The sequence below is a fragment of the Ruditapes philippinarum genome, unplaced genomic scaffold (assembly GCF_026571515.1).
Source record: "Ruditapes philippinarum isolate M1 unplaced genomic scaffold, ASM2657151v2 ctg4983_1_1_1_1, whole genome shotgun sequence".
NCBI classification, from domain to species: domain Eukaryota; kingdom Metazoa; phylum Mollusca; class Bivalvia; order Venerida; family Veneridae; genus Ruditapes; species Ruditapes philippinarum.
The window spans coordinates 103191-118281 of record NW_026860383.1 but is presented as its reverse complement, the minus strand read 5'-3'; the positions used below and the strand labels follow the sequence as shown (position 1 = coordinate 118281).

At 29.8% G+C, this 15091-nt stretch overlaps 1 protein-coding gene across 1 annotated transcript; it reads left to right on the top strand.

Annotated features, from left to right (window-relative positions):
- The first annotated feature begins 2115 nt into the window (after positions 1-2115).
- Positions 2116-10581, top strand: LOC132759851 (cell adhesion molecule DSCAM-like). The gene is made up of 8 exons (XM_060751710.1): positions 2116-2443; positions 2598-2876; positions 3405-3698; positions 6099-6401; positions 6636-6932; positions 7305-7428; positions 8674-8711; positions 9356-10581. The coding sequence occupies exons 1-8, from the start codon at positions 2116-2118 to the stop codon at positions 9553-9555; spliced, it is 1863 nt and encodes a 620-aa protein (XP_060607693.1). The 3' UTR covers positions 9556-10581.
- The last annotated feature ends 4510 nt before the right edge of the window (positions 10582-15091 follow it).

Genomic DNA, 15091 nt, shown 5'->3' with positions numbered 1-15091 from the left:
ACAGACGACGAAACCAGAGCCGTTTATAGCAATAGATTGGCTTTGAATGTTGCTTGTAAGTCTTTTTTTTAAGAATTGGTTGATCGTCAATCAAAATATGGATATTTTGTCTAAAGAAACTGTTTTTTAAATGTTTTGTTCATGAGTATTTTAGCATGACATACATTATTATAATCTTTTTTTTTGGTGTTGTAGTTTTTCTTAATTGTAAGAACTGATTTAGCGGAGAAAGATACCTAAGCTTGTTCTGAAAACTATAAGATCTTATTATATTAAGTCCAACGTTTATTCGTATTGTTTGTTCAATCAAGTAGAAACAGCGAGACAACTTAAAGATTTTAAGGATTGTATCGAATGCCAATATTATAAACGCTTGCTAAACTGTTAAGTCAAGTAGTGAAGTATTTGTTTAGTGAATTAAAAGCGTAAATCCCCTTATGCTTTTTGCAAATTTTAATTTTTTCAATTTTTTGTAAAAAAAAATTGAAACTTAAAACCCAAAAAAACCGTTATCTTTGGGTCAAGACGGTGAAAGTATTTACTTATAGAATCTGATTTTTGGCAATTACTTTTTCGTCTTGGCGGGATCCATAGAAAATTTGAAGGGAAATTGCTAAACAGAAAACCAACTCTATTCCCTTGAAGAAAAAACTTTTTCGTATTTTAAAGGGGTTGGGGTTTCGTGGTCTCATTTTGTCTTGATTTCAACATTCGTTCTGAATACGCAAACTAAACTGTAATGATTGATTTTTTGTAAGTTCTTATTTTAATTATATCATAAAAAACTGCGTATGGTTTTTTTTTATTTAAGATTTTCGTAGTAAAAAGTTTAAAATCCTAAAGAGTTTATTTAACTGCTTTAAGGAAAATATGTTATATTTTTTTTATGAAAAACGTGGCAAATTATTTTTACTATGTTTTTGATTAATCTATCAAAAATCAAATAAAATATTTTACAAAATTTTTTTAAGACCCCCCAAAAAACCAAAAGCCATCGCAAAAAAACCCGTTAAAACTTTTTAACGTTTTTTTGAGAAAAACCGTGAATTTAAAATGCGAAAAAAAGCACCCCCCTAACTCCCGGGACGGCCCAGTGGTTTGAGAAAAACAAAAAATAGGGATGTAAAATTCCACCCCCCTTTGGGAAAGACCTCGTGATTGGGCTAAAGAAATTCTGTTACAAAAAAGGGTTTTTTGTATGTATTCCCGTTTCCTCACGTAATTTTTTTGAGTGCTGGATAATTTTATCTTTAAAAAAGAACTTCAAACAAATTTTTAAAAAAAATTTTTCAGTTTTTACTTTTTTGAAATTTGACTTTTTGTTTAAAAAACCAATTTGGGGAACAATGATAAAAAAGATTTGAAAAAAATGTACACACTATTTAAAATTTGTCCATCCGTTGTAAAAGGGCAAAATCCGCGGAAAATGAAAGTCAAAAAATTATTTAAAAATCGTCTTTTTTCGTCCCCCCTGGGGGTCCCTTTTTTCAAAAATGAAATGCAATGGAAAAAAGGTCATACTCAAAAATTTTATAGAGTTTTTGCAGGAACTCGTTTTTTACACTGCTGCTGCGGAATCCATTCCCACTTCAAGTGGGCGTAAAATGACAAATATTTTAAAATAATTTAATTACTTTTGACACAAATAAAAATGCCCGCAAAGAAAAAATGGGAAAAAGCGGTGAAAATCACAGTATCACATCTGCCATTTTCTACGGGTTTTCGTATGTTTTACATACATTATTATATAAAATTGTACTTAAGAAACGATCCAAACCACAATTTTAAATCTTTAAATTTAATTGTGAAAATAATTTTTTCAGACAGGTGAAATTTTAAATCAGTCATATCTACAAAATTCAATTTTCAACTATTACCTCCCATTAACAGGTTTATTTTAAGCTAGGCCTGCATTACTTTTAGTAAAAATTTTACCATGTTTATAAAAGTGTTCTATTTATTAAGAGTAAACATTTCTTTTATTGATATCATTATGACTTATTTTAAAGACACTGAGTAAAGAATATTGTTTATTTAGTGTTTTTTATATGCTCATAATGATTAGTATTAAACTAGTTAATAGTGCCAGAACATAATAAAAAAATATTTCTGTGGATGCTCATTATTACATTCGTAGATGAGCCATACATTCCTACGATCACGATTTCGAACGGAACGAGACAATTAAACATTACAGCAGCGACTATACAATTACGAGAAACAGACAACATCAATTTGACATGTTTTTCTGAAGGAAAACCTCTCCCAAAATACACCTGGGATAGCCACAATGATAAAATACAAGGACGTATACGTCAATTTAAAAATATTAGCCGAGAGGATGCCGGGAATTACACTTGTTATGCGAGTAACTTGATGAAACGCACTTTTGGTGACACTGAACAAGGATTGAACGTTTCCAGCTTGTCACTCGACATGAAGTGTACGTATGAAATGAATATTAAATTTATTTTCTTCGTAGATGATTCAAATATATTTAACGTTGAGGAATGCAATTGTTCAAAACATTAATGTGTCAACATGCATGCGTTCATAATTTTAATTTCATTTCAAAGTCTTTTAAAACACGATTGCAGATCCATCAACACTTTCATCACTAGAAGACATAAGTATTCTCGAAGGATCAGACCTTAATGTTATATGTCGAGTTCAGAAGGGAAACCCAACAGAAGAAAGTGTGTCATGGACTAGAATCAGTGATGACAAGAATTGGAAGAACAGTCAACTGATTATAACTAATGTTTCTAGAGCAGATGATACAAAATATACTTGCACTTTACGAAGTACAATCATTCCAACAATTGGTGACGAAACATTGGCCATAAGAAGCAAAACAATACATCTTAATGTTTTTTGTAAGTATACTTTGTTATTATAATCAAAATCACTATTATATAAATCACTTAATGTTATTATATGTTTATGGGAAGGGCGTGAATAACGCAAGCTTATTATGTGAACTATTTGAGGTTCCTATTTTTATTGATTACACAGAGTATATTGTCAGTTACTATCACTATTATCTATTTATTAAAAATATAACTATCGAAGAGAGTACACGTTCACAGAGAAGTAAGTGGTTTTATTGAAATCACATTTGAAACTGTGTAACACGTAAGAATACTTGAATTTTCCATTCATCAGAAAATGTAAAATGTATTTTATCCTTATTATCAATGCTAAATCTAAAAACTGAATAGTTTATATTTCATTTATTATTTTAAAGCCTTCTTTTTATGGGAAGCAAAGGATTTTACGTTTACAACTTTCGCTTTTTCTACCGTGGTGTGTAGTTTGTCAATTAATAAGCGAAAATGTATTAAACATATTTAGGGAGGCAACAAATGATTTTTTTATCTTGACTTTATAATAATATGTTTCAGTTTCTTCAGAAATCAAACATTTTACTGTTGTAAAAAACAAGTCAAGTGGAACTTTTATTGTAAACCAAACAGATGAAGTTTCATTAGAATGTACAGCAGAAGCTAACCCAGCCTCGGATTTATCTATATACAATACACGTGGCAAGAGGATATCGACAGTAAAAAACAGAAATTTGCTGCTTTACAGCATAACAAATGCTTCGTACGAAAACGCAGGCAAATATAAATGTGAAGGCAGAAACAACTACACAAAGGATAAACCATCAGTATCAGAACTGACAATGATTGTCAAATGTAAGTTTAACCGGCTTTGCATATGACTTTCTTTCATTTAGTCTTTCTTTGTACATTTACCATTGGCTTAAACGATAAAAATACTTGTTTCTTTCAAAGCTTGGTCAACGAATGAGCTGATAATATTATGTTGGGCTTTGTATTGTAAAATTCACGTTACGCGGCATCACAAAGATACTGCAACTTAACTTTTCTTTGATTGTATACCTGCAAGTATAAGGATGTGTAATGTATCGGTTACACATTTAACATTTCCTATCGTCATGTCTAGCCTAACACTTTCGTTCATAGATGCATCTGTAAATTTTTATATTCTTAAATGTATTTGAGCGATCGCCTTTTGACCTAAAAACAAATTGTTTTGATCTGTTTTGCATTGATTTAATCCAAATCAGCTCGTGTAAATGTTTTGAAGGGAGCCAGAAAAAACATATTTTTCTGCTTGCTGTAAACTTATTATATATAAGATATTCATGTTTTATCTGATACTAGATTTGTTTTATCTGATACTAGATCACTCTTTTGAAGAATATAATATTTTTCTTTTATAAAACATAATTATAGTACACGCTTAATAGTACTAATTTTTTAATTACTAAATTTATTTATTTTTAAAACGAACATTCACTTCAGTTTTTTTTTCTTTTGCGCTATGAATTATTTTCACAGTCAAGTATATTAAGACTATTTTATCAGATGATGATATAAAGCCCAAAAATGGGGTAACAAAAACATCATCACGCGCTTTCTTTTAACTCCAACCGCTTTGTAACATTCCTCTGTTAAACAGACACTTTAGGGCATTATATACACGTCATATAAAAGGGATTACTTAAAAGTTATATGACGTTAAGTGTGATGTAAATAAACAAAACGACAACATGAATATTACTTATCCGCTGAATGCGTTTCATGATGTCTTTTTATTAGTTCTTTTTCTATTCGCATTTTATAATGAACATATATATTATTTTGTCTTACATTCAAGGACAACAAATACAAATTCTTTTTAATTTATCATTCAAGCCCAACGATCAATCTTACCGACTACCGACCGATTCAAATCGTGCCTTAATCGTCAACACATTTGCAGTTTATACCGACTCGAGAACGTCACGTTATACAGGACTATAGTTCGAAATTTAAGAACAAAAACCGTTTTGATGGTTTCCGACTTCAAATATCGAAGTTCTGGGTCGGACACAATTTTGCTGAAAGGTCATGCTGTGACCTTCACCTTCAAGGTAGCGACCCAAATATATCGGCACGTTGTCTTAATATTGTGATCATTTATTTGAAATAGTCGCAAAATCTGACTTCAAATAATGAAGTTATGGGCCGGACACGATTTTGCTGCAAGGTCATGCTGTGACCTTGACCTTCAAGGTAGCGACCCAAATGTTCGGCGCGACTCGTCGTTTTATTACGGTGATCATTTGTGGGAAATTGTTGTAAATAACGAAGTTATGGGCCAGGCAAGATTTTGCTGCAAGAACATGCTGTGACATTGACCTTCAAGGTAGCAATCCAAATGTTGCGCACGACACGTTGTCTCAATATGGTGATCATTTCTGTGAAAAAGTTGTAAAATCCGACTTCAAATAAGAAAGTTATTGGCCGTACACGATTTTGCTGCAAGGTCAAGCTGTGACCTTGGCCTTTAAGGTAGCGACCAAAATGTTGTACGCGACACGTTGTCTTAATATGGTGATCATTTTTGTGAAATAGTTGTACAATCCGACTTCAAAAAACGAAGTTATGGGCCGGACACGAATTCGGGACGTACGTACGGACGGACTGACGGACGGACAACCCGGCGACTATATGCTCCCCCGATTTTTTTCAGCGAGCATCAAAAGAGCACAACATGAACTGTTAATGCTCGTCTGTAAAATGCATATCCACAATCAATTACACATTTTTATAAAAAGTTTAACTTCTTTAAGAGGCATAATGTCTTGACTTCAGTATATAATACCTTGTCATGACAATAAAATATCACACGTTATAAATTTTGAAATCAGCTTACTGATAATTAGAAGTTGTGACAAAAACGCTAAATTGAAAAGGGGCATAATTACAGAAAAATTGCTTACACAATAATTATATGCGTGACATGCCCATTTTATTTCAAATGTGCCTTGCAAGCAATGACAATTCTTTCAAGCAATTTTGCAAAAATAAATATCAAGAGACAACACTCTTAATATTTTGATTTTAGGTGAATTCCCCTTGTTTTACAATTTCGCCTACTAACAGTCAAGGGTTCCAATTTTTACACTTTAACTAGTGTGATGTTTCTTGTGTAAATCCATTTTCGTTATATTCTTTCAGCTTTAATATGGATAGAACGAACATGTTGTAAACTATTTCTATTAAAACATATTGTATAAATTCCAGGTTCACCACGACCGTCACTTGATAGCATATTCCCCAATAAGATCGCAGCTGCTCAGTATACAAACAAAACTTTGAATTTTGTTGCTTATGAATACTTGGATGAAGAAAATAAAACAGAATTTATGTGGTTCCACAAAAATGTTGCAATTGAAAGAAATGATGAAAAATTTGAAATATTCACAATTGGATTAAATTCTAGCCTTTCGGTTAGAAACATTACACAAATAGATTTTGGAGAATATAGCGTCAAAGTGTCAAACACATTAGGAGAGTATATCCATCATTTTATGTTGCAAGCAGAAGGTAAACTATATTTCTGAATTCATATGATTTTTTTCAAAATGAATATGTTATTGATTATTATGCATGGATCATATCCTATGAAAATTATATGTGCATGGTATTGTTAAATAATAAAAAAGTTACTATATTATTATTCATAATGATTTACTGATTTAAAAAAATATCGCACTTGCGTATATATATTATTTCTTAATAATATTTTATAATTATGTATATACTTAATTTCTGTTACAGATAAGCCAGATGTGCCTATAAATTTAACGTACAAATCGGGATCAATCACTGAATCGTCAGTAACATTGGTTTGGACTCCAGGTTTTGATGGTGGCTTTCCACAGACTTTTATTTTGTTATATCAGTACCATCAGGAGGAGAAGTGGAATAGTGTTCAAGTTCAGGATACAAATGAACAGGCAATGGACTATACGTTAACTGGCTTGTTGAGTTCTAAAGTGTATAATATAACAATGTTTTCAATGAATAAAAAGGGGAACTCTTCCTATACCCCGAATCTTCAGATCACAACTAAAAGTAAGTCAATTATATACATTTGCTGATTTCTTATAACATATATTTATGATTTAAATACTTTAACAAAATGATGACATTCCTGCATTTATAATTGTTCATTTGTTTTGTTCGGCTTTGACGTTGATTTTTATACATTTTATGTATTAACAATGAGACATGAAATAGAAAAAAGGTTAAGCAAAGCAAAGTTCAAATGATAAGTTTTTATTTCTAGACAAACTTACTGTAAATATAATTAAGTAAAAAATTAAAATGATGTTGCTGACATTCAATGCAACAATTAAAAAGCTAGACAAAATGGTTTAAAATGTTGTATGATTTGTATGCAGTGTTACCTATGTGTTCCTTGGTTTATTTATGTATATTTTTCAGTAAACGTTAAAAAAGCAGAATCACAGTCATCAGATTATGTTGGCATTATAGGTGGAAGTATTTCAGGTGTTGCTGCTGTTATGATTGTGAGCATCCTTTTAGCTGTATTTTTCTTAAAGAGAAGGTAATAAAAATTAATTAAGTCATATACGTTGCTCTGTATTATTATTTAGCTAAAAAGTTTTAAGATTGAACTATGTTATATTACTTGTATGGCATACTGGTGTTAATTTTATTCTAATTACTTTATGTGTATTTTACAATTTTCCCAATAGCTTTATTGCTTCAATGTGAGTCACAATCAAACAATACATTTTTGAAAAATTAATCATACATTTCATAAATGCAATTTGCAATGACTAAAACAAAAGAAAATATACATGTATTAATCAAACGCAATGGAACTCTAGAAGAACGTTTTAGTAAATTCAGTGATAAAATGTCCGCATAATTCAAACAAAATGCGATCATTGAAGCCTTAGGGGATATAAAGACGTGCTTGCATGATGCATTGTTTTTTTAAACGATAGGGAAACATATTATTATGCTACATTTAAATCAGCATTATGTAGAAACAGAATGTTTTTAATGTTTTTTTTTTTTTTTTTTTTTTTTTTACTTTGCAGATTTATATGCTTAACACATTCATTTCAAGCTAAATTGCGAAGCAAGTTCTGGAAACAAAATGTGTTGCTTTTTTGATTATTCATCATGTACAGAATTAATCGAACTGAATCTGCAGTTTCCATTTTCTCGTTTTGTTGTTTGTTACTGCAGGGGGATCACCCTTTTCCAGACTTATACATCACAACAGCAGCTGTCAAGTGCCATATGGCAGATTTAAACATTCGACCCCTTATTGCTCACCAGTATCGTTATATTTTAAGGTCCTTCGGGATCATTGATTTGAACAGCAGTTTTAAGTGTTGAACATTGAATACCTCTCGTTGCTAGCGAGAGTGAGGGATGTTGCACTTTTTCATTCTCTCCCAAGTACAGACTTCAACAAACAAAACCTGCAATTGTCATGCAATTTTGTTGTGATGCATACTTTTGAGGAATCACCCTTTCTACAGAGCATATCTTGATATAAATCACTTTTATTTTCGCTTCCTTGAACTAAGCGGGACTTGAATTATATGAAGACACATGGTAGTAAACTGGTAAGGGCTCAACCCATGATTCGTGGGTTGGGTGACAGTGATTTTTGTTTGTTTGTTAGTTCAACAGTAAAAAAACAACTAATATAATAATAACAGGTTTCATTGAAACATAATAATAACAATGTTATGAATATATAGTTAAATTCTGTTCACTGTTGCTATTGTTATTTTGACTAATAGCGCTTAATAAAAACTTGTGTTTTCAGAAATATAAGATCTTCACATCGTGAAAGTCCCAAACCAGGTAATAACATTAATTTGTTAAAGTAAACGCTTGATTTCCTGCCTGCATGCTTACTTTTTTTCTGCTGTTACGTGTATAAGTTGTAACACTAAATGTATTAAATAAGTTATATAACTTGCTATGGTATAGTGTTCATATTGGTATACTTATAATACTGCACGGTTGTAATATCGCTTTCCATTGGACAATCGTGACGTTTATATAGTTTTATACGCACGGCTGCTGTCAATTTATGAAATAAGCTCCCTTTTTCCTCTAAACAGGAAGTTTGCAGTATTATAAATAGGTTATAAATATTCCTGACAAGTTATATGGACGAATATAAATGGTTGTTTGCAATATAACACTCGCCTAGCGGCTCGGATTATATTAACAACCGTTTATATTGGGCCATATGACCTGTCAAAAATCATTTTAACTAATTTAATATAGATGATTATCGTGAGGTGTTAATATCCAATAATTCATTATTATTATTATCATTAAGAAACTAATGAGTTTTCTTTATATTTAATTTGTATTTTTTAAGGCACACAGGGTTTGCTGCTTTTAAACGTTACAAATTCATACAATATATACATGCTCAAACTTTAGAAAGAACATAGTTGATTTGCAATACCTTTAATATATACTCGTTAATTTAGGTGTTACTGCCGTGAGCCATGTCTCATCCACGTACACAGATTTGGATGCAAGCAGGAGAGAAATAAATAATTATGATGAATTCAATATAACATATGAACATCTCAACGCTTCAACCCGGAAGCCAAATACATACATGGAGTTAAAAAATACAAATGTACCTAATACTGACACTTCCGACTACGTTAATATAAGAATATAAACTATCAATTTTAATTGATTCATGAAATGTTACTGAATTATTCATTTTGTTAAACGTAATATTCATAAAAAATATAGGCATAAACTGTCGGCAAAATATCATATTATTATAGTAATGTTTAGATTTTATGTGAATTCATGATAAGTGCATGGTAAAATCAATGTTTAAAAACACATTTAATGAAGTCTTTCATGGAAAAGTATAGAAAAAAAACTGATACTTAAACAGCTTATGTAAAATTATATTGCGAATCACATATTATTGATGTTGTTAAATGAGGAATGGTTGTAGTTTGAATTTGCTATTCTAATTATCTAATTTATGTTTGTGTTAGGTACAAATATATTTTATATTGGTAACAATGTTGCTTATAATGGCAAAAAACGTTCATATAATATACATTTTTATGGAACTTGAAGCGATAGAAATTATGATTTGTACATACTTATTGTTATGATGTTAAAATTGGTTTTGTTTGTGCCTTACTCTCGAAAGCCTACTGTAAAAACTGCTAAAGAAAGTGCAGATGCCTAATTCTGTTATAGACAAGCTTTGACTTGGCAGGCTTAGACTTGGCTCGAATCGAAAATTGTGTGCTGGGAAACGTCTTTCAAAAATATTAAAGTTTTATGTCTAAATATTTTATATAGAGAAATAATAAATATAATTATATTAATGCAAATAAATTTCTCGAATTGTGAATACTGTACCTTATATACACACGCACACATACGATGTATCGTTCCGAAACGTCAATCAGAAGTAGGAGTACATCGATTGCTGAAATTTATGACCCTTTCATACCTTTATAGTTGTAATACTTTACTGTTTAAATGTATGTTTAATTCCATCGTATTAGCAAAACAAAATTTATCTAAGAATATTATTGAAACATTGAGAAGATCAAATCCAAAATACAGATATTTGTTAAAATAAATAAAGGCACTCAATGTTTTTGTTCATTTTAATCTTGAAGCATAGAAACGATATAAATATAATTAATTCTGAATGTATATTAAAAGTTTCTATATGAACATTTCCATTGAAATATATTTTTTATTTGAAAATATTTTACCTTACAGGTCATTCACAGTGTTGTGCAAATTTCATACAGCAATATTGTTTTACCAATTTTATACGATATTTCTCTCTTATGTGCGTTCAATGCAATTAATTTTACTTTATTCTATATTTATTTTCCTCAAACAACTAAAAACCTTTAACAAATAATTTAAACTATTATTGTCAATTTATTTTCTTTCAATTAATGCGCCAAGGGAAATAGCAAACCTTTGATTACATTCCTGAGGTTAAACTTGTTATAATTCAAACAAAAGTAACTGTTTTGTACAGCTTTCAAACATATTACAAAATTAATAATGTAATGCTATCTTAGTAAGTTGGCTTCATTATTCATTTTAATGATACTTAAAATAGCATAATATAGATTTTGTATAAGCATACATATAGATATTTGTTAACAACTTACATTTAAGCCACATTTTTTTGTCAAGTTGGAAAGGCATTATCAACATAATAAAATACAATTTTTAGTTCATTTGTCTATCTAAAACAAACGAATACACTAAACTATAAAACTTTTAGAAAGTAATTGTCTTGTTTTTATTAAGAATTTTAGTAAAACTATTCAAAGTAAAAAAAAAACCCTTTGAAAATGAACATTTAATTATTTGTTTTCTTTAAAAATAGATGTTTTAAACAAGCATTGTATTTATAGTATCGGATTTTATTTCTTCCAAAATGTCCACTTAACATGTCATCTAAACAAAGATAAAAATGCTGTATGTCGATTTGAATTAATGAAACAAAATGATATAAAGACGGGAATTATAGAAGGATAGTTCACCGTACAAAATATAAAAAAGCTTTTGAAATATATTGAGAAAATTACACTTATATTAAAGGCGCTTTATACATACTACTTGATTCATCTTATTGTTTATTAACTAATACGAACTATATACGTATACATGCTCTACTTAGAAACAAATGAAGGAAAATCGATCATTTTGACTACAATATAAAGATTTTACACAATACGTTAAATAGGTTTTAAATATATAATTTTTTACGTATGACATCAATGCAATTTAGGTGATACATGAAAATACGATACATTTGCCATGTGTCATTTATTTCACAAAATACGTCACAATTATAGTCTCAAGGTTATTTTATGTGTAGGGAAAATGTGTTGATCGGATTTTGTCATATGTTTTATTGAAATTTCAACGACTTATACTTAAAGGTTGGCAGGTTGACATTTATAATTTATAAGAAATCGATATCGAGATATTTTAAACTGACAAAACAGTTTAGCCAGCTTTAGGTGTTACTCTGCAGCTTTCATCAATCTGTTACGATTGATATTTTTACAGTCAAAAATCGACAAAAATTGTAGCTTGTAAATAGTTATGTCGATAATAGTAGAGATTTCTTTCAAATTATCTTACATCTTTCACCTATACATGAATCGTCACGTTTTTTCGGGTCGTTTATTAATTAGTGAAAGTTGGTTTTGCAAGTATCAAAGCATAATTTTTATTTTAAACCCAACTAATGTTTGAAGATCAAAATTAATAATCTATTTAATATGCAGACTCTTGTTGTATAAAATAGTAATGTCGTCGTCGCTTTTAACCATAATAAGTGCCTGTGCATTTTTTTGAACAACATTATTATGTCATCACTTTTTATTAGTTTAGTGTTAGCATTAGTTAGCGAGTTAAATTATTCTAAGAATAACACTGTCCATTTACACAACCGGGATGAGCCGATCATTTATTCGGGAAAATTATGATGATTCACTTTGTTTACTGTTTTTTTATTCCTAACACGTGTTTATGTCAAACACCTCACTTTTGAATACATATCTGAGATTTATGATGCTCATAATGTCTATTTTGATAAACCAATAAACGCAATAATTATAGTTAAATGTTGCCCTTTCACGTTTAGAACAGTGCATTGTTATTCATTTATTATTGGAATGTTCTATTTGGTTTTAACATGTGTCCTTCAAATATGATATTAGTACAACATAAGCTTATATGCATTTAACTTCATGTTGAATTTAACATACATGATTGTATATGTTTCTAAATTTTAGTTTTAAACATATTAATCCATAGTCATACACAGTGCATAATATGCATGCATTCAATATATACAAAATTAAAATGGATTAGAACGAAATATATAAAATAGTATAAAGTTCTTCTCCGACTCTATTTTAAATTTACAACAAAATGATGGCATCAATCTACTGAGACAATGTGTATGAATTCATATAATATGTGGAACAAAACTGAAGGATACATACATGTTCAAACATGTATACTTAATGGATGATATGTAGTAATTATAACGCTATCTTAATACATTAAGGACTGACTTACGTAAGCTGGTTTTGGAGAATACAAATTCAATGTGTAAAACGACTGCTTGATTGATGTTTCAATAAATCATGTTTCAAACCTCTAACATACTTTGATATATTTATGAACTGCAGAAAATATGATCTCATTTGCTTCAATTGATTTGAATTCCGTTTTAAACAAGATGACTTATTACGAAGGAGCTATGAATGTTTCTTATGTTATCAAATATTTGATATTCATAAAAAATAGTGGTAGGTTGACTCAATTTAAACACAGTGACGAAGGGGCGATTGGACAATATTCTTTAGAAATAAATGATAACTGAGAGAGCTTCAAATTCTTTGGAGTCGCATGGAAGAACTTGATATTTCCAGTCATCTTAATAGAATAAAGACTTGTTTTGTAACTTCCCTGCGATAGGAAAGCAAAACGTTTTCATTTCTTATACTGAGTAGTAATTCATTTCATGAATCATTAATTCAATGATGAAGGAACAAAAGAGTTAGCTTAGACATGTTAGAGGGAGGTTATTTTAGGTAAAGTTTGAAGGCTTGTGGAATTACTAACAAATGTTTAAGTAAACGACATAAATTAGACTGTTTGTCTTTCCGTTCAATTTTATTTGTCCACTATTTAAGGTCTGATTATGTTCTGGGGGCGGGGGGCGGGGGGAGTTAAATCTGTCATTTGTCTTTTTCGGAGGTCTGTAAAACAAATAATACAGACTCGAATATGTCCTATTCTATAAATATGGTATTTCTTTGTATGAAATAAATCAAGGAATAGTAGCATGCGCATATTAAGATTGGCTTTACATCTAAGATTTAATTGCTTTTGTTCTTCTAAATCATACCGAATGGTTTGGCCTTTAGTTATATTCATTCTAGGCTGCGGGGAAAAAAACTGTCCATCTATTTATTTTGGTCATTTGAATAAACAAAGTTAAATTTAACAATAGTTATTTAAAAGGCGTTTGTAAATTAAGGGCGCATCATGACTCCGATTTATTTTTAATTCTTAAGAAATGTCAATCATTATGTTTAACACGTTTTTCTAATATATCTTAAGCAGATGTTTAAAACTGAAGTAAGTTGGACTGACCGTGGAGGAATGTGCCACAAAGGTAACATGCAAACAAAGTAGTATTTTGACTTTCGTACAAAACACTATTTCACTTTACTTATACCAATTGCAACTGAACAAAAGTAGTAAAACAAAGCATGCGTGTGGCAAACTAGTATTTTTCGGAAACCGTAAACAGATACAAAATATAAAAAAGTTTTTTAGAAACGAAATTGATAACATTTCAGAGGCCTAATGGGCCTTTAAGATATCAAACATATATAGTTTTATTAATTTAGTAGGCTTTTACGTATCAAACAGTTATATGATGAAATATATAATGAAATGATTATATCCAATGCATATTTAATATATTTGATAACCTTGAGAGTATCATCATTTCGTATCTCGAACAAAAACAAAGCAACAAATTACTTATGTTATTAGCTTATAAATATATGTTAAAAAGACTGCATTCTTTTTAGTTTTCATCAGAGTTGTATATTCCTTATTGTAATACCTTGCTCTGCTATTTCGATCGCAATAAGAATGTTAACCGTCCGAAAGCAATATTGTGGTAATAATACGTTGCTAAATTGAATACAATTATAAAGACAGAAAGGACCTTGTCTGTAGCAAACTATGTTGGTTAATAATTAAACAAATACATTTATAACCAGACACAGTGCTTATGCAACATATTTCTGCATCAATAATAAGGAAATAAATATCTTAAGAAAGCACACAATGCATGAAAGGATTAAGTATTTGAAAACATCGAACATGCAATTAAATTACAACTTAAGCATATTTACATATGAATTATAAATATAATGACATTCCGATTTATATAAATAATATATTATCTGTAAATTGGTCATTGAAGTTTAACTTGGATAAAAGAGAAAAGTACATTATGTCGAATATTTTAAACTGATAATAAAGTTTCTGTCATTTATCACTAAATGACCTTGAACTATCGATATAGGTTTTTATGTATACGTAAGATACTGTTTATACAAAATTCGAAGCAGGAAGTTATGGAGCTGTGTATAATTTATACCCACGTAATG

Bases quoted from the DNA above. Each gene is read 5' to 3' on its own strand.
- LOC132759851 (XM_060751710.1), top strand. From the start codon at position 2,116: ATGCTCATTATTACATTCGTAGATGAGCCATACATTCCTACGATCACG. The intron at 2,877-3,404 runs GTAAGTATACTT...AATATGTTTCAG, and splicing joins AATACATCTTAATGTTTTTT to TTTCTTCAGAAATCAAACAT. The intron at 6,933-7,304 runs GTAAGTCAATTA...TATATTTTTCAG, and splicing joins TCTTCAGATCACAACTAAAA to TAAACGTTAAAAAAGCAGAA.